The 21046-nt window shown below is 39.4% G+C and overlaps 1 protein-coding gene across 1 annotated transcript; it reads left to right on the top strand.

Annotated features, from left to right (window-relative positions):
- Positions 1-14516: 14516 nt before the first annotated feature.
- On the top strand, positions 14517-19654 carry GDE1 (glycerophosphodiester phosphodiesterase 1). Its single transcript, XM_053471313.1, has 6 exons — positions 14517-14849; positions 15729-15904; positions 16245-16350; positions 17785-17877; positions 18423-18634; positions 19215-19654. The coding sequence occupies exons 1-6, from the start codon at positions 14598-14600 to the stop codon at positions 19360-19362; spliced, it is 987 nt and encodes a 328-aa protein (XP_053327288.1). The 5' UTR covers positions 14517-14597; the 3' UTR covers positions 19363-19654.
- The last annotated feature ends 1392 nt before the right edge of the window (positions 19655-21046 follow it).

Below are 21046 nucleotides of genomic sequence, written 5' to 3'. Positions count from 1 at the left end.
CACATAGAAACATCCTTACTTAAATACACACACAGTAACATACTTTTGGATATAAACATATATATTGTTACACACACACATATACACCTACCTCCTTACCTTTGTAAGCTCAGAAGGAGGTAGGCCAGTCTCGGCCCACCTGGGTAGGGGGCAGGCTGAGAGGTGCTGGGGGCCCCCTCTAGACATTGTACTGCCAGCAATGCAGGGGCCTCTGTCACGGCAGTTTAGACCCCTGTGTCTTTGCGTTCAATATGCTCCAATTTATTTAAATGTAATCGCTTTCTTGCCTCTGATTGGCTGCTTAACTTAGTGGCAAGAATCATCAGGCCATGGAGAAAGAGGGCCGCTTTATTTCTCTATTTATTCATTTTAAAGAATGGGTATTGTACATTCTACTTTGGTGGGGTGTCAGGGACAGTAATTATTTTGGGCATTTTTTCCACACACATTATTGGGGCTGTATAACCCTGTGATACCCTCATACCCAGGAAACATCCAGAGCTGGTACAAAATAGAGATAACAGGGGTGAGCACATGGGATATGATGTCATTTCTTGGGACTCCGATGCAAGCAGAGTGTGAGGAGTCTGTGAGATAAAATTGTGTGTGAATATGTAATTGTGTGCAAGTGAGTGTGTGTCTTTCTATGTTACAGTGTGTATATTAGTATGTGTCAGCATATATGTGTGTAAGCATGTTTCGGTGTGTATTAGCACATGTGTGTTTGTGTGTATAAGTTTATTAGTGTGTGTATAAGTATGTGTGTTAGGATGTGTGTGTGAGTCTGTGGGTATTGGTATGTGTGTTAGTATGTATGTATTAGTATGTGTATAACCATGTGCCAAATAGTATGTGTATGTTAGTATGTTATTGTGTGTTAGTAGGTGTGTTAGTCTGTAGGTATTAGGATGTGTGTGTTAGTTTGTGTGTCTGTATATAAGTGATAGTGTGTTAGTGGCTGTATTAGTATGTGTGTGTTCAAGTGTTAGTATTGTTAGAGTGGGTGTATTAGTATGTGTGTGTGTGTGTTAGCATGTTAGTGTGTGTATTAGCATGTGTGTAACTGTTAGTATGTTAGTGTGTATTACTATGTGTGTGTGTTAGTATGTTAGTATGTGTGTTAATGTTAGTGTGTGTGTGTATGTGTGTATAGGTGTGTTACTCTGTGAGTGTTAGTATGTTAGTGTGTGTATTAGTATGTGTGTATGAGAATTAATATGCTAGTTTGTATTAGTATGTGTCGATTAGTTGGCCGATTCTTTTTTCGATTAATCGGATTAAAAAAATGAATGTACATTTTTCGTTTATTTTAAACAACTGTTTGTTAAAACAAACAGCAGAATGAAAAAAACTTTGAGAAAAATGCATTTCAGTTATGCACATCTGAGCCCAGGCTTGCCACACTGCCTCCCAGATATGCCTTATACCCCAGATATGCCACTTTTCCCTACCCAGATATGCCTTATACCCCTATATATCCCCCTCTGCCCCCCCAGATATGCCTTATACCACCTAGACGCCCTCTGCCCTCTGATATGCCTTATACCCCAGATAAGCGTAGGATGTCTGCAGCATTCGGCCCAAGACATTGTGCTGCGTGGGGCGAAGTGTGAAATGACATGACACCCCCCACCACCACCGTGAGCCCTGACGTGATGCCTGACGTCATCCCGCGCTCTCCGGGAAACTAATGCTGCCACGCGAGATCTGACCTCCAATCACGGAGGAGAAGACGCTCTGCGCAGTGTGCATTAGGTCCGCAGACCGCAGACAAACTAATAATAGCTTGCTGGTGGTCCTAAAGCATTTCTTGGGGAGGCAAAGTGCCGCCTCTTCAAAAGTGCCACCTGGGGCGATTGCCCCACTCTGCTCCATAGTAGGGCCGGCCCTGGATGTCTGTGCGCATCGCACAAACGCCTGCTGGCTGTCAGAGAGGAGGAGGGTCCAGTTCCCCTGCAGCACTGCAGGGGATCTGTATCTTAGTGTTATTAATCGGACCTCTATTTGAGGTTGAATTATAAGACGAAGGATATTAAAAAAAACCCTCATCTTATATTCGATAAAATATAAAAACCATAAAAATGTGACTCACCATCCTATCATTATTGTGTTTTATATAAATGTGGGTCCATCCCTTATCTCCTTAACCTTTCCCTCCGTCCTGTGCACTTCACCATTCTTTCTGATTCTTTCTTTAACCATTTAACCCAAGGGTTAGTTTAAGAAGTGTGTCCCACATTGAGAATGTGTGTCTATATATATATACATCCCCCCAGCCCCACTGTCATCAATTTAACAAGCATTTCCATGTATCCTATGACTCTATGAGGAGTTATATGGGTGAAAGAAGTGTTCATGCAAGCATTGTGATCGTCTACATTGAAGTTCCTGCCTCCAAACCAAACGTGAGCTGCACTATTCTGTAAGCACAGGGTCAAACACACGTGCATGAGTTTTCTCTGGTCCTTAGTATGAGCGTAATCTGAGCTTTTTGTAATATAATGTAAATAATATATGATTTCATAACATAACTTAGGTTAATACAAAAGAGGGCCCTCAGAGATGCGACATGACACCGTTGGCTCGGACCCGTGCTGGCAGACGGAGTTCACAGGAGGATATCAATCACTTTGCCAAGGAGACACCTCCGTCCTTTTATCAAGGGGAACAATCCATCGCGCACTTTTTAAATTTTAGCCAACAGGTATACTATACACCGCACTGGTATTTATGTCCCATGAAACACTGCCGATTTTAGGTTATGGCGAGTAATTAAACTTTTTTTTGTTAATTAATGTATTACAATGTTCTATGGGTAATTTATAAAATAACATGATTACTTTGCATTATTATGATGTTTAGCTTAGCTATTCTTGTAAAGTATTTGCTCAGCTTCACAGTCAAGTCAAACGGGAGTTAAGATATGCATGGAATCAGCCATTCACGATCGAGTGGGCGGGGTTATCTGGCTAACGCAAAAACAAAGGCACAAACGAAAAGCTAAAAGCTGATCCGGCTGCTGAAAACCTATATATTTGATGTACACAAAAAAAGACATAAAAAGACTAGGTATGCAGGTCTTATCCCAACGAATGGAAATGAGTGTGTATATAATATTTATAATATATCACGTAACATAAGCATACAAATGCAACCATGCTAACCCCCCAAAAAACTGCCCCCCCCCCCATATTTTGTCACCAAGAAGTGATTACATATCACAGGGTTAAATGTCATAATTATGATTCCCAGGATATCTTCTTTAACTTCTGTTTTGGTTTAATAATTGCAATTAGGGTTAATCAGCTGTCCTTTACCTTTTAGTATGTGTGTGTTAATGTTAGTACGTTTGTGTTGTATTGGTATGTATGTTTGAGTGTTAGTCTGTTAGTATGTGTATTTATTGGTGTGTTACTCTGTAAGTATTAGTATGTGAGTGTACGTGTTAGTATATTAGTGTATGTCTTAGTATGTTAGTGTGTGTATTTATAGGTGTGTTAGTATGTTATAGTGTGTATTAGTATGTGTGGGTGTGTTAGTATGTGTAGTTATAGGTGTGTTACTCTTGTGTTAGTATGTTTGTGTGTGTAGGGGGAGCCTGAGGACCCCCAATGTGAGTGCACTTGGGGGGGGGTAGCACAGATGTGACGTCATCGTTGTCCGTACAGATGCAGTGTAATTACTCTGTATTGTATTGCTATGCACTCATATAGACCACAAAGGGTAGTTCACTGGAAAGGGCAGGCAGGTATCCCTGGGTCCTAAAGACGGTACTTGGCTGGTACTGAGTCACCCGCCTATAACATAGTGACATCAGCGCTCGTCGGCCAGTTCCGCCTCGCCGCTGCAGATGCTCTGGTGCTGCCTGCAGAATAGGCTGCAGCAGAAGTTGCCTACGCGAATCGCGTAGACGTCTACCTGCTGCCCGGACAACACACTGGGAGTCAGAAGCACCGGTAAGGTTGTTTTTTTTGGGGGGGAGGGTGTTAAATGGGGGACATAAGGCATTTCTGTAGGCAGAGTGCTCTATGAAATGCCTTTTAACCCCCTTAATGCCACTCTGCCTCCAGAAATGCCTTTTAACCCTCTATAAGCCATCTGCCTCCTGAAATGCTTTATACCTCCCTATATGCCACTCTGCCCCATAATATGCCTTTTAACCCCCTAAATGCCAGAGTGTCATATAAGGGGTATAAGGCATTTCTGGAGGCAGAGTGGCACATAGGGGGTCAAAAGGCATATCATGGGGCACAGTGGCATATAGAGGGTTAAAAGGCATATCATGGGGCACAGTGGCATTTAGAGGGTTAAAAGGCATATCATGGGGCACAGTAGCATATATGGTGTATAAGGCATTTCTGGGGGCAAGCCTGGGGGCAGATGTGCATAACTGGGGATGGCAGGTTGGAAAATAAAAGGGAAAAAAACCAAAACATTTTTCTCAATCATAGCTTTTATTAAAAAAATAGTTTAAATTGTTTACATAAATTAACATTTACCGGTCTTCTTATATTCTGGCTTTTTCTTTTTTTCCTAAATTAATATTCAGATTTGGGGGGGGTCTTCTTATAATCGAGCAAATACGGTAATTGAGATTTTTTGGGCTTTAGGACACAACGATACATTCATACTCACAGAACAAACACATTTGTGGGAACCAAAGACACAGCTATTCAATTATTTAGGACAAAATAGCTTATGTAATCAAAGTAATGAAAAAAACACATTCTGCAGTAAAATATTATATCTACAAATTCCTGGCACATAAAAAAACAAAACCTTGAGTTTAACACACACAGTAACATACAAACATTAACACACATACAGCAACATATTTGCACACACTAACACACATACAAACAGTAACATAAATACCTTAACAAAGTTACTGTGGGTGTTTTGTGCCGAAAAAACAGACACTTTTTCATATATTGCTTTAACCCTGATTCGGATTTTTTGTGCACACGCAAAAATGATATATTTTTTTTCAAGGATAGACAGAGCCTTCTCATGATTCCATTTCCAGGTGTATAGTCGAACATTTATGTTGAATAATACATTTAAAAATAAAAAAAAATGGTTGTTTTTTTGTTTTTTTCACCAACCATTCCATATCGTTTTGGATTGTTTGACACAAATTAGATGCAACTGCAGAACTAAATACTCATCAAAATATATAGAAATATAGTTTCCAGAAATACCCCACATGCATAGGTTGTTTTTCTGAGCTTTGGAAGTTACAGAGCAAACAATGGAACATCCCCATAACCCTTCCCGAATTAAAAAAAAAAAATATATATATATATATAACTTTGGGACTGTTTATCAATACGTTTTCATATTTATCTATATTTCTGAACTTGGTTGTGTCATTTATATACATCTAAGGTCATTATGCTTTTTTTTAGGAGAATTACATTAAGCACACAAATCACCTTTTTTTCCTTTGAAAAATAATGACCTTTAAATATTATATTGCTAATGCAGTCAGCCTTTAAAGAGTTGGATATGCATGAAAGAAAAAGAAATACATATAATTTGTTATAATAAATAAAATAATATAATTTTTTTTAGTATAAGTATCTCTGGTATTGCAGTTGTTAGCTACAGCCTTTTTTGGTACCCTGTGTATAACCTCTGGTGCCCCCTCCCCACTGGCAGCTGTTAGATCCTTTTCAGTCGTAGAAGCTGAACAGGCAGAACAACTTGAACGTTTGCCCAGATTTTCTGGGAACTTTGCCCAAAGTGGGATTTCGTTCTGTGAAGCTTTGAAATGTTACAGCTGCTAATTGAACGCTGGCAACTCCCAGTAAATCCAAACAGGAGGGAGAATGAATACTCAGCTATAGCAGACGAAAGAAGCTATCAAAAATTTGGAGGGTTTTCATTCGTTTTTATTGGGGTCCCTCACAAATTGAGCAAAAGTTGTTGACATTAACTTTTGCAGTAATTTAAATGCTTAAGTCTTAATGCACAAGTCTTGACACGCCCCGCTCCCCGCCCATTTTTTTCCTTGAAATGGGGGTGTTACCTGCTGCCGTCAGCGGGACCGCCCGCCGATGTCAGCGTGCAGTCCTGGCCGCGTCCCGCAAGGGAAGGCTCCTGGTAGCCGTAGCCGAGAGGTTGCCAGGTATGCCTACAAGCACCAGGGCTGACAATTCCTTTAACTTTACAGACGTCCGCATATTTCAGTGAAGTAGATGTATCTTCATTTTTTTTTACAGGGAAAAAAATTGCGACATCTTTTAATAAGTCTGAAAAGTTTTGACCGATTATCTTTAGTCTCCTCAGAACAAGCTGGTGTTGGTGTGTTCTGCTGGGGAGATAATTGTTTGGGCTGGGGTCCGTATTGTACTTGTGCTTCTTCCGCTTCAGGTACAGGGTGTAATGTCACAGAGCAATAAACACTCGTGCCAACGCTCAGGACAAGATGATTCGGGTCAAAACGCTCTGTACCGTCCGAAGAAGTAAGAGCATCTCCCAGATATTGTTCCTCTTCTTCTGTGAAAGATGGAAAGTCTTCCTCACGTACTGGATGTATCACGACGTCACAGCACATTCTGTTTCCAACACTGAGGACAACAAGATGTTTTAATGTATCATCCTGGGAGGTTTCACTAGGAGAAAAGAAAAGAAAAAACTTTAAATACTGGCATACAGTGTTTATCTATCAAATACATTAACATCATCCTGATTTTTAGCGTTGGCACAGAGAAGGTATATATCCCATTAAACCTTAAGGATGGGCTGTTTTTTTTATTATTCTTGTACCTGTCATGATCAGGGCTGTTTCAACATTTTTGATATGATAAGCAAAATGTGTAAACCTTTAAATATACTCACTCTGCTTTCGGAAATGCTTCATTGCCTTCAGGGTGTATTTCCGGCAACGGAAGAAAGTCTGTAAAGACCAGCACAGGTACTTTTTTCCCAACTGGCCACTTTCCCCACAGCTCATGCACCTTTTCTACAGTTTCATCCATAACAAGAGTTTTGCTGAACCTTGCCAGAATGTCACCTATGGAAAAACAAAATATAACACCAATATGAAAACCTGAATATTTTTCAATATACATCTATTGTTGCAGCATAAAATATTTGTCTATACAATTAAGAAGCAGATCTCCTTTCAATGGATCGAACAAGGTTTTAGTCTCTCTTACCTGGGCAGAACTTTCCACTCCTGTCTGCAACACCATTTTTCTTTACACTCAGTATCTGCACAAAATTGCCATTCTGAATGAGCTCCAGGCCAATATCCTCATTCTCTTCCTTCTTAACAAAGATGGCTTCTTTAGATGGTGCCCATGTGGTCACAGATACTTGACTCTGAAAATACAGAAAATTGTTAGGTTTCCATCTTTGTGATAAAGAATTCTACAATTTGCTTCCTTTAGTGACTGCGTAATGTAGAATGCCAGAACATTCCATTCTGGTGTTCCGCATGGTGCAGACTCTTTGGAGAGCAAATCACACAGATCTATGGAAAACTGGAAAATAGCTCATGAACTAACCGGTGTAAATTTCAGCTTGAAAGAGGTTTCCAAAGCCTCATAGATGCATCCCAAACACTCTCCCAAACAGACAATTTGTCCCATATTTCTTTGGAATCTAAAAAAAAAATAGTGCAGACATTTACTATCTTGAAGACAAATACAAATTTTTACATCATATGGAAAAGGTCTCTTGTTCATTTGTGGTAAATGATGCATTAAATAAAGTATGTTTCTCCACTTAGAGAATTAGATTTAGAAAAAAAAATCCTACATACAACAGGATACAACTCAGCATGAACAGTTTCATGGGGATGCTTGTATTGTGTGAAGGCAACATGTACAAATCTTATTAATACAATTATGTTCATTTTTCAACCATATTACTCATACATTTTTTTCAAATAAATTAAATGACATTTTTTGGGAGTCTATGTAGATTCACCTATATTGACCTTTTCTTTTACCAATATATATGTGTTTATGATAGGTGACAAATTCTAGGTGTTAAAGCAAGATGAACACATGATGTAGCTGTCCAGACCCCTCCCCCCCAAAAAAAACTATTTGAAAACTAATTTCAAACGGCTTAAATAAAATGGACTCTTAACTCTTGGCTGGCAAACAGTGGTATACTCACACAAATAATAATCAGAAGCGCAAGGTGTATAAAACACAATCCACAGCTTATGTTACTGTTCACCTTTCAGGCTATTTGTAACAAGTGACCTCCTTCAGGTGGTTTTCCTCTTTTATGTCTTCAATAGAGCATTGTGACATCATACAGCATTATGATGCAAGCGAATTCTATCATCTGCCAAGAGGAGGAAAATGTTAAACCTGGTCTGGCTTACATTTTTGAATGCAAACAATGCTTCATATTGCTCTATGGTTTTAGATTTCTTTAGATTTTATAAATGACTTCAAAGGAGCATTACTTCCATCAATCTGTGAAGAATATACTTGATATAGTATTGATTTCAACTTTTTTTTATTTTTTTTGTGCATCCACAGAAATTATATATTTTTTCTTAAGGATAGATAGAATTTGCTTTTAATACCATCTTTAGTTGTATAGTCCAATATTTAGTATAAATAATACATTGAAATAATAAAAACAATTTCCCAATATTTTATTATGAAAATGGCCCCAAACTAATCCAGTTGACCAAAATATCACAAAATATATTAATGTAAGTGATCTGAATTTGAAATAAACATATAAAGGTTTTTTAATGTAAAATGTTATTTTCTGAGGCCTATGTCTCGTTTTGCACTGATTAGCAGCCCACCGACTCAACCCCCCCCCCCACCAAAAGAAATTAATTTAAGGGAGAACACCGCCCAGGGTATTTCACGTGGAGCATTTGGACAGTTATCATCCAATTATTTGGTGACCAATCTTTCATGTAACTGCAGATAAATTCACCAAAATGTATTCAGCTGCATCTCTAGATGACAGAAATATCCCACATGCACACATTTTTATAGGTTTGGGAAGTTACGAGGCACAACATGGCCATTACCTTTTCCAAACTTGAACTTTTTTAACTATATTTTGTGACGCCTACGCCTGCTTTAGTGGTCCACCAGCTGAAAATACCCAAACAAAAGTACATATTTTTGGAGAGGAGACCACCGAGGGTATTTCACTAGGAGCATTTAGACACTTTTCATGCAACCAGTTGGTCAGTGATCCCTGGCAAAGGGATGAATCATTATAGATCGACTAAGCTTTATATTTTCCCAATGTCATATTATGTTCCATATGTTTGTCCCTGAGGATGTTTCACGATGACCCATGAAGGCGACATAATGATTCATGTAACATATAAATTCAATGACATCTGATCTAACGGTGTCTTCATTTTAAATCTTCTTCCTCTTTTTATAATTCATAACTGAATTTATTACATATTTTTCCTTTTATATTATTGGAATTGTAAGTATGTATTGATTTTTTTTTAAGTAGAAATACAGCAATGATGACAAAAGACAAACTGTGATCTGAAAGACCTCAATCATACGGGATGGATGACAGCTGGTGTGACCTGGAACTGTATCTTTACTCAGGAATAAAGTGTCTCCTTTACAATGTTACACAGATAGACCATTCATTTCTTTTGGCTTTCTGCACCCCACAGAGTACATGTATCTGCGCTGCGTCACTTTGTTATGTTGAGATCGGAACGTTCAAGCAACTCTTGGGTTGATGAATTGATTTGAAAAACAACTTGACTCTGTCGCACTGGAGTGATGAGTGAGATGTTATTTTATGTGAGTGTAAATGCAAGTAGACAATAGTGACCTAGTAAGTTGCGCTGACATATTCTCACAGCTCACATGCACTTGCTTTTTACTGAGTCAACCTGAATACGTTGTTGAGAAGAGAGACAAATATATAAGAAACTGATTTCCAAATTACCTGAATGTGTGTTTTTCACTTTCTGTTCCTTCTCTGAGTGCAGAAAGGTTTCCATTTTGAACTAGATCTGAAGGAGACTAGTAGGTGTCTGTCGCTCTTCTTCCAATATTATCACACAGCGGGGTGTATTTACTGCATTTTTCTTAACTCACATTCTTGCAGTTCTCCCTGCGAGTAATTTCTTTGAAGTTCTAATTATGAATTAGCAAATGTAAAAGTTGAAATGAAGTCTAACGCATTCAAGTATTTTTTGCAGTGAATTTTTTTTTTTGTTCTCAACTCATAAGCACAGACACTTTAGTGAATAGATGGAAATATGTTTTATTTACACAGTGTATTTTAAACAAGAGAAAGGTGGGAGAAAGAATGTACATAGAGCATCTACGCACCATCAAACCTTTGAAATGGCCATGGAGAAACACAGGAACCAAAGATAGAGATGCAGTTATTTTATTTTTTGGGCAACATGGGTTATTTTATACAACTAATGAACAAACACATTCTGCGGTTAAAACATTACAGGTATTAAATATTTCATCTACAAATCACTGGCAAATTACAAAAATAAACCTTGAGTTGATAATCTTTATTCCGTCAACGTTTGCATTTTTTGACCACAAAGACAGCGACAACGACAACTGTAATTTTACCCAGAATCCATATTAAAGCCATTAACACAGATACACACACAAACACGCTTACACAATCTACCATACTTACCCACACACACATAGAAACATCCTTACTTAAATACACACACAGTAACATACTTTTGGATATAAACATATTGATTTTTACACACACACATATACACCTACCTCCTTACCTTTGTCAGCTCAGAAGGAGGTAGGCCAGTCTCGGCCCACCTGGGTAGGGGGCAGGGTGAGAGTTGCTGGGGGCCCCCTCTAGACATTGTACTGCCAGCAATGCAGGGGCCTCTGTCACGGCAGTTTAGACCCCTGTGTCTTTGCGTTCAATATGCTCCAATTTATTTAAATGTAATCGCTTTCTTGCCTCTGATTGGCTGCTTAACTTAGTGGCCATGGAAAAGAATCATCAGGCCATGGAGAAAGAGGGCCGCTTTATTTCTCTATTTATTCATTTTGAAGAATGGGTATTGTACATTCTACTTTGGTGGGGTGTCAGGGACAGTAATTATTTTGGGCAGTTTTTCCACACACATTATTGGGGCTGTATAACCCTGTGATACCCTCATACCCAGGAAACATCCAGAGCTGGTACAAAATAGAGATAACAGGGGTGAGCACATGGGATATGATGTCATTTCTTGGGACTCCGATGCAAGCAGAGTGTGAGGAGTCTGTGAGATAAAATTGTGTGTGAATATGTAATTGTGTGCAAGTGAGTGTGTGTCTTTGTATGTTACAGTGTGTATATTAGTATGTGTCAGCATATATGTGTGTAAGCATGTTTCGGTGTGTATTAGCACATGTGTGTTTGTGTGTATAAGTTTATTAGTGTGTGTATAAGTATGTGTGTTAGGATGTGTGTGTGAGTCTGTGGGTATTGGTATGTGTGTTAGTATGTATGTATTAGTATGTGTATAACCATGTGCCAATTAGTATGTGTATGTTAGTATGTTATTGTGTGTTAGTAGGTGTGTTAGTCTGTAGGTATTAGTATGTGTGTGTTAGTTTGTGTGTCTGTATATAAGTGATAGTGTGTTAGTGGCTGTATTAGTATGTGTGTGTTCAAGTGTTAGTATTGTTAGAGTGGGTGTATTAGTATGTGTGTGTGTGTGTTAGCATGTTAGTGTGTGTATTAGCATGTGTGTAACTGTTAGTATGTTAGTGTGTTTTACTATGTGTGTGTGTTAGTATGTTAGTATGTGTGTTAATGTTAGTGTGTGTGTGTGTATAGGTGTGTTACTCTGTGAGTGTTAGTATGTTAGTGTGTGTATTAGTATGTGTGTATGAGAATTAATATGCTAGTTTGTATTAGTATGTGTCGATTAGTTGGCCGATTCTTTTTTTCGATTAATCGGCTTAAAAAAAATGAATGTACATTTTTCGTTTATTTTAAACAACTGTTTGTTAAAACAAACAGCTGAATAAAAAAAACTTTGAGAAAAATGCATTTCAGTTATGCACATCTGAGCCCAGGCTTGCCACACTGGCTCCCAGATATGCCTTATACCCCAGATATGCCACTCTTCCCTACCCAGATATGCCTTATACCCCTATATATACCCCTCTGCCCCCCCAGATATGCCTTATACCACCTAGACGCCCTCTGCCCTCTGATATGCCTTATACTCCAGATAAGCTTAGGATGTCTGCAGCATTCGGCCCAAGACATTGTGCTTTCGTGGGACGAAGTGTGAAATGACATGACACCCCCCACCACCACCGTGAGCCCTGATGTGATGCCTGACGTCATCCCGCGCTCTCCGGGAAACTAATGCTGCCACGCGAGATTTGACCTCCAATCACGGAGGAGAAGACGCTCTGCGCAGTGTGCATTAGGTCCGCAGACCGCAGACAAACTAATAATAGCTTGCTGGTGGTCCTAAAGCATTTCTTGGGGAGGCAAAGTGCCGCCTCTTCAAAAATGCCACCTGGGGCGATTGCCCCACTCTGCTCCATAGTAGGGCCGGCCCTGGATGTCTGTGCGCATCGCACAAACGCCTGCTGGCTGTCAGAGAGGAGGAGGGTCCAGTTCCCCTGCAGCACTGCAGGGGATCTGTATCTTAGTGTTATTAATCGGACCTCTATTTGAGGTTGAATTATAAGACGAAGGATATTAAAAAAAAAACCCTCATCTTATATTCGATAAAATATAAAAACCATGAAAATGTGACTCACCATCCTATCATTATTGTGTTTTATATAAATGTGGGTCCATCCCTTATCTCCTTAACCTTTCCCTCCGTCCTGTGCACTTCACCATTCTTTCTGATTCTTTCTTTAACCATTTAACCCAAGGGTTAGTTTAAGAAGCGTGTCCCACATTGAGAATGTGTGTCTATATATACATCCCCCCAGCCCCACTGTCATCAATTTAACAAGCATTTTCCATGTATCCTATGACTCTATGAGGAGTTATATGGGTGAAAGAAGTGTTCATGCAAGCATTGTGATCGTCTACATTGAAGTTCCTGCCTCCAAACCAAACGTGAGCTGCACTATTCTGTAAGCACAGGGTCAAACACACATCGGCATGAGTTTTCTCTGGTCCTTAGTATGAGCGTAATCTGAGCTTTTTGTAATATAATGTAAATAATATATGATTTCATAACATAATTTAGGTTAATACAAAAGAGGGCCCTCAGAGATGCGACATGACACCGTTGGCTCGGACCCGTGCTGGCAGACGGAGTTCACAGGAGGATATCAATCACTTTGCTAAGGAGACACCTCCGTCCTTTTATCAAGGGGAACAATCCATCGCGCACTGTTTAAATTTTAGCCAACAGATATACTCTACACCGCACTGGTATTTATGTCCCATGAAACACTGCCGATTTTAGGTTATGGCGAGTAATTAAACTTTTTTTTGTTAATTAATGTATTACAATGTTCTATGGGTAATTTATAAAATAACATGATTACTTTGCATTATTATGATGTTTATCTTAGCTATTCTTGTAAAGTATTTGCTCAGTTTCACAGTCAAGTCAAACGGGAGTTAAGATATGCATGGAATCAGCCATTCACGATCGAGTGGGCGGGGTTATCTGGCTAACGCAAAAACAAAGGCACAAACGAAAAACGAAAAGCTAAAAGCTGATCCGGCTGCTGAAAACCTATATATTTGATGTACACAAAAAAAGACATAAAAAGACTAGGTATGCAGGTCTTATCCCAACGAATGGAAATGAGTGTGTATATAATATTTATAATATATCACGTAACATAAGCATACAAATGCAACCATGCTAACCCCCCAAAAAACTGCTCCCCCCCCCATATTTTGTCACCAAGAAGTGATTACATATCACAGGGTTAAATGTCATAATTATGATTCCCAGGATATCTTCTTTAACTTCTGTTTTGGTTTAATAATTGCAATTAGGGTTAATCAGCTGTCCTTTACCTTTTAGTATGTGTGTGTTAATGTTAGTACGTTTGTGTTGTATTGGTATGTATGTTTGAGTGTTAGTCTGTTAGTATGTGTATTTATTGGTGTGTTACTCTGTAAGTATTAGTATGTGAGTGTACGTGTTAGTATATTAGTGTATGTCTTAGTATGTTAGTGTGTGTATTTATAGGTGTGTTAGTATGTAATAGTGTGTATTAGTATGTGTTTGTGTTAGTATGTGTAGTTATAGGTGTGTTACTCTTGTGTTAGTATGTTTGTGTGTGTAGGGGAGCCTGAGGACCCCCAATGTGAGTGCACTTAGGGGGGTAGCACAGATGTGACGTCATCGTTGTCCGTACAGATGCAGTGTAATGACTTTGTATTGTATTGCTATGCACTCATATAGACCACAAAGTGTAGTTTACTGGAAAGGGCGGGCAGGCAGGCAGGTATCCCTGGGTCCTAAAGACGGTACTTGGCTGGTACTGAGTCACCCGCCTATAGCATAGTGACATCAGCGCTCGTCGGCCAGTTCCGCCTCGCCGCTGCAGATGCTCTGGTGCTGCCTGCCGAATAGGCAGGAGAAGCCGGTTCGGGCTGCGCAGGGCCATTATATCGGGCCTTACAAGCCACTGACCATGCTGTGGGGCGAGAGTCTGCTGGCCTGTTACACCGCCCTCTTCCTGTTCTTGCTGCTCCTCACCCGCAGCCCGCTGCTCTCCTCATGCCTTATCTGCGGCCTTTTCTCCCTGCTGCTCTGCGTCAGGTTCCAGCCTATCCCGAGGACCAGGGCCTTGCAGGTGCTGAAGCCCCGGGGTGAGGTTTCTTCTATAGCTCACCGAGGCGGGGGGCACGATGCCCCTGAAAACACCCTGGCTGCGATCAGGACGGTGAGTACACAGGCGTTAACCCTTTCGTTAGCCTGTAGAAACCACATTAACCTTTCCACTAGTTTAATACGCTTGTGCATTAACCCTTTTAATACACCAGAGCAGGTTTCTGGCACTGGAATGGTCTTTAACTAATACAGCTCTGAAATGCACTCATTATCCCATTAGTCGTCCAGTGCTGCCTAACGACAACCTGCAATGCAAAAGTCTTCTGCTCTAATCAGGGCCTGACCCGGGTTGACAAAGTGGCTCTAGCACTTTATGGCCAGTGGCCGCCTACTAACGTAACTGTGGACACCAGCTGGAGATGCCAGTTTTTGTGTTCACGTAGCATGCAGCCGGTCTACCCCAAGAACAGTAGAGTGCGGTGTTTATACACTAAAGGGGGGGTTCGGGGGAAGGATTGTGGATTTAACTCTATTGCGCAACTGTTCATTATGAAGGATTAACACTGACTTCTTTCTCCAGCAAGAAAAACGGAGTTAACCCTGTATGATGCATAATTCTATGTGCGAAGAACTGTGTGATTGAACTATACGTTATACAGGGAGACCCTGATGCTTCCTGCAGCAGACGTTCATTGGGGTTGGCCCTTTATAGCGGTGTATGATGTGAAACGCATATCTTGATATCCATACGGAGTGCTTAACATAGTGTAATGGACAGAGAAGATGGGAGTGAATTTTATTTCTTGCCGTAGCCTTCACTATTGATATGCAAAACTCAACAGCTAATTATGATTTGAATGATATGATGTCCTCTTCTTGCGAAGCCTACGAGAGGGATTTTCGTAGGCCACCCTGGACACAATTGTGGGTTTGTGCAGTTCTGCCGAATATTTTGGCCGTTTATGTAAAAATTATCCCAATTTTGTTGCAGGCTGCAAAGAACGGCGCTACTGGCGTGGAATTGGATCTTGGGTTTACGAGTGATGGAGTTCCCATTCTCATGCACGATGACACGGTTGAAAGAACAACAGATGGATTTGGCAAGTTGAATGACCTCACTTACGCTCACATCAAAACGCTTAATGCCGCAGCTAAGCATCACTTGCAGTGAGTGCGAACTGAAAATGAGCGTAAAATACTACTGTGTAAAGGAGCAGCCGCTCGTTACTCCCATTCTCTACATTTATAGTCATTTATATCTACTCATGCTTCTTTGACCTCTTTGTATCCTTCTTATGGTTTGTGACCCTTACCAGTTTTGTTTTTCAATAGGTATGGCATAAATATTTTTTAGTTACTGAAATGGAATCTGTTTGTGTAGCGGGTGGGCTGTGGCCTCTGCTTCTCCATAATGTCACATGCTTTAATGGTTTATATAATTTACTTCAATGGTTATCCAGCAAAAGATGCTGGAAATCTCAATTATTATTTTTTTTGTTCTTCACAGGGACAAGTTCCATGGAGAAAGGGTTCCTACATTGGAAGAGGCAGTTAGAGAGTGCATACATTACAATCTGATTATTTACTTTGATGTCAAAGGCCATGCTGATCAGGTATACCTCCTGCTGGCACTTTTACCTTTCTAGATCTGTGGCTGAATTCACCCACCCCGTATGTATTTCTGAAAAATATCTCTTCTCAGTGTGGATTTTTCTTGGCTTTTTAAAGTGCATTTACTATGCATCAAAGACCTGTGACCACAGATTTAGAGTGTACTTTTCATCAAACAATAAATATGAATGCACTTTGTAAAGTAAACCAATCTATTACTGTTTGATATATATATATATATATATATATATATATATATATATATATATAATATTATTATTATTATTATTATTATTATTATTATACTAGAAGGTGCAATTAAGTTGGCGGTTGAGGGCAGTAACGATGGCAACGATGGCACCATAGTGTGGAACTTAAACTTCATCTGTTCATGTGCTAGCAATTCCTCAACCACAACGGAGATAAAATGTTATTCTTTATCTGAAGTATTTGTAAATGAAATGCAGACTGTTTGGTTAACATTTCTTTCCTGTTTATTCAAGTGCCTCTGCTGCTTACAGGGAGTGCTGCCATCTTCATGCCAGAGGCAATTAATGCCAAGTGCCCCCACACCAGTCTCACTCAATACACTCATACACCTGTGTATCTTCCCTACTTGGAGTCTGCCTTCATTCTTGCTTGTGCACTGTGCTCGCTATTTACCAGATGGTCACATTAAATAACCGTCCCTGGCTGCTATGATGCATAGTCCACACGCAGGGAATATTTAAATCCCATGATACGCACGGCATGTGTCTTACTAAATCTCCAGTTAAAATGTGTGTTATAAATTACACCTTCTGTCTTGTTTAGGATAGCCATGTTCGCCCAGCATTATAAAGGGGAAAAGAACGTTGTAAGAGTTGTCAAGGGTATTATCCTCCCTCTATCAACTAAAGTGAGGTTGATCCTCTTGAAAGTAGCATTTTTTTGCCCTTCAAACTAAAGACTTTTTTTTTTTTATAAAATACATCAGCTACTAGCCAATCAGAGGAGGCCATGTGTTATATGATTTGGAGAGTATTAGGTAGGTAAGCATCTATATTTAAAATTTTGCACATCATTTTTTTTTATGCTTACTCAAGTACATCAAAGACCTTCGAAAATGATCACCTCTTTGTCTCAGATACCTACATCTCAGCCTTCTCACGCCTTTATTTTTTTTCATGTGCCACATTCTGGTGCTATTTTGTTATCTTTAAGTATACAAAAGACTGGACATCAATGGTGAAGAGTATAAAATTGGAATTGAAAAGTTAGCCTCAACAAAGTAGGTGCTGTAGGTCCCTCCACTATGGGATTAGTACAGCCATGCTTTGTGCTTTCAAATAAGTGGTGAAGATGATTTGTCTGTTTTTACTTATTTTTCTAACTGCTCCCAGTAGGAGCTAACAATTATAAACCGTAAATTCTCTCTCTTTTTTTTTTTTAATTAGGCTGCTAAAACTCTCGGGAAATTGTATAAGGATTACCCTCATCTGTATAACAACAGCATTGTGTGTTCATTCGAACCAAGTGTTATTTATAAAGTAAGTGAGATTTTTTATTTAGAGTTTTACTTCTCCCAACAGATCTGTGTCTTTCAGTAGACAGATTGAATCCGTAGTCATGATCGACCTAGTACATGGCCACACATTCCAAGCTGAATTCTAAGGAGCCTCAGTAGAAGTTTCCCGGGCCTTTAATCAGCGGTCTCCTGGAAATCTGTTCTGTAAAACATTCCCAAGCAATACCAGGACTGTATGCAGCTTTAATATATTTACGTGTGCAACACAGAGTTTGTTTTATGGCAACTCATTTAGAGTTCAATGTACAAGACTGAATTTCCTATAAGGCAGTGCGGGGCCATAAACATATTGGGATTCTACCTACCAGCTGCTGCTCCCTTTTCTTGATGGGTGGAAAAAACTGGGGAGGATTAATTATACCATTCGGGTCTAGAATGATACTGCCAGTGAGCTAAGGATCTGGGAATTCAATCATGATATTTTCATCGAGTTGGGGTTTTTGGACTACCTTCTTGTGTGTTGGGAGAGCACCGTGCACAAGCTATTACTATTTCCTTGGCTTTCAGATGAGACAAGCAGACCAACACGTTGTCACCGCTCTCACACACAGACCGTGGAGCCTTAGTCACTTCGGAGATGGTAAAAAGAAATTTGATTCTTTATTAAAACATCACTGGTACATGTTTCTGGATGTTTTGCTGGACTGGGGGCTACACAACATACTATGGGATCTCTGTGGAGTATCGGCTTTCCTTATGCAGAAGAATTACATCTCACAGTGAGTAACTTACAATTCTTATTAAGATGATGTTCAAACAAGCAAAGCCTTTGGTTAAAAGCTAAGTAAGTCTTCAATGGTTTTATTTTTTTAAGAAGGTCAAACTGAATAAACCAAGCTTGTGTGCTACGAAATACTTTTACTTTACAGTATGGAAGCAATAGTAAAGGCGCTCCTCTATACACGTATATTGCAGCTCTCTGCAAATATTTCTTGGCATAGACTGTTCAGTCATGTTTTTACTTAATTCTTTAGGATAGCTTTGTGCACATCCCAAGCGTTCCTGAATTCCTTTACGATCTTCTATGTGAAATGTAAAGCATGTCCGATCCTAGGACAGATGAAAGGATATTATTGAGAATATCAAATCAAAATGCATCTTCAAGCAATCTTTTTTTCTTCCAACCAGAGTACTTGGATTTCTTGTGTCTCTCATGCCCTACTGCTTAAAAATACACAATATGATGTGTGTGTATACAAGACAAACCTACCAGTGGCCTAGGGGTATATAATGTTTGGTGCCCTCTACTCAAAGAAGTAAATAGTACTTTATATTACTTTATTCTGTCTTACGTTACAGAGCGTATGTGGACCATTGGAACCTCAGAGGTATCGAAGTTGTAGCGTGGACAGTTAACAGCGCTTCCGAAAAATCTTTTTATCAAACTGTCTTGAATAGCAATTACATCACTGACAGCTTGGTGGAAGACTGCGACCCCCACTACTGACCTGCAAAACTTGAAGCACTCTCCATTACAAAACGGATAATAATGGCCCTGATTGCCTTACTGTTCCTTGTTTAGAGAGATACTCAGGTCGAATGACCATCTCAGTTGTTTTCATCGTCCGTAAAAATAACTATGGACTATTCTGTTGTTTTGAACAAGGGAGCAAAACATCAAATCGGGGTTCGATTATACATTGTTCTATAGATTATCGACATTCTTGTCAGAACAGGTGCTAACTTGTTACTAGTTTTAGGTGAATAAAGGGAAATAAATTATATGCATCGGGAAATAATCCTGTGTCTGCCTCTAGATCTCAAGGAACACCTTGGGACCTTAAATTAATATTTTTTGTATACCTTCTAAGTACTTAAGTTTATTTCTGGTTTTAATAAGAGCTAATATATTTCACTCTCCTAATGTTGATTTTTTAAGAATCCACATTATAATTTACTGACCTCTGAAACGTATTGCTCGCAGACCAAATAGATGTGGAGTTGGCTCCTACAAGCACAAATTGTATCAATAATTAACGATCTGGAACTCTGTTGGCTGTGGATATGCCACCACTTAACAGAGCTTGTAGAGAAACATTACATATAGTTATTCGTTTCTTTACATTGTGTATTTAAATAAAATGTGTGATCTGGAGCACCAATTTACTATTGAGGCAGCTAAGATACAGGCTTTTTTTTTTTTTTATAAAGGTGCAGAAAACTACTTTGTAATCTTCAGGTGTTCCACATCCTTACTCCACAGATCTTGCTGAATTTGATCAAGTCTTAAAGAGGAACTGTCACCCATGCAACACGCTTTATTTATTAACCCCTTAATGACAAAGCCCGTACATGTACGGGCTCAAAATCCATTGTTTTCAATGGGTTTAGGGACCGCCCATTGTCCTTAAGGGGTAAAAACGAGCTACAGCTTGTTGTTTTTGTTTATCCGATTACATAATAGTTTTGCTGATGTTAGTTGAGATGTGTGTCAAAGGCTGACACTTACTAGTGTATTGATATTTCCAGTACTGAATTTTACTCCGTCTCTCTAGCTTTTCACAAACCACACAATTGGGAATTTGTACTGTAATTATAAGGCGGTCCCTTGGATGGGGCAGCTCGCCTACACTTGTCTACTTCTCAGAAGAAGTAAGTGGAGCCTTCCAACATTCTTCCAGTACCCACCATTACTATTGCTGTCCCATGTCTGCTGGTGGTACTTGGCTCATCATAGAAAATGTTGTAAAGGAGGAAGGCCTATTTGATTTTCCATCTTTTTCAAGATTGGCTCAACCAAAGACAAAGGACTCTATTGAGCTAATACAGTTACATCCATCTAGCCAGTTTTTTTCCTTAGCTTGAAAGTGGGTTTCCTTTTTACTAGTATTGTTTTGCTTTCTCTGTTTAGGCTGCAAATGTTTTTAACTGTCTTGAAATTATGTTCATGTAGAACATGGGTACCAACCACTAATGTAAACGTACAATATTATGAAAAATGTCTGATGAGCTGATAAGGCTGCTGCTGTTTTATTGCAGTCTGTTTCTGGCCAGTGGCCATGATTTCAATTCCAGCTGTATGGTACTTGCTGACCTATGTGTTGACACCTATAAGAATCAGAATACATGAATGTTCATATGTCAGTTTTTATGTGTCTTCTTACCTTGTGTCCTTGCAACATCCTTTGCGT

The sequence above is a fragment of the Spea bombifrons genome, chromosome 7, assembly GCF_027358695.1.
Source record: "Spea bombifrons isolate aSpeBom1 chromosome 7, aSpeBom1.2.pri, whole genome shotgun sequence".
NCBI classification, from domain to species: domain Eukaryota; kingdom Metazoa; phylum Chordata; class Amphibia; order Anura; family Pelobatidae; genus Spea; species Spea bombifrons.
This window is presented reverse-complemented; position numbering and strand designations above follow the sequence as displayed.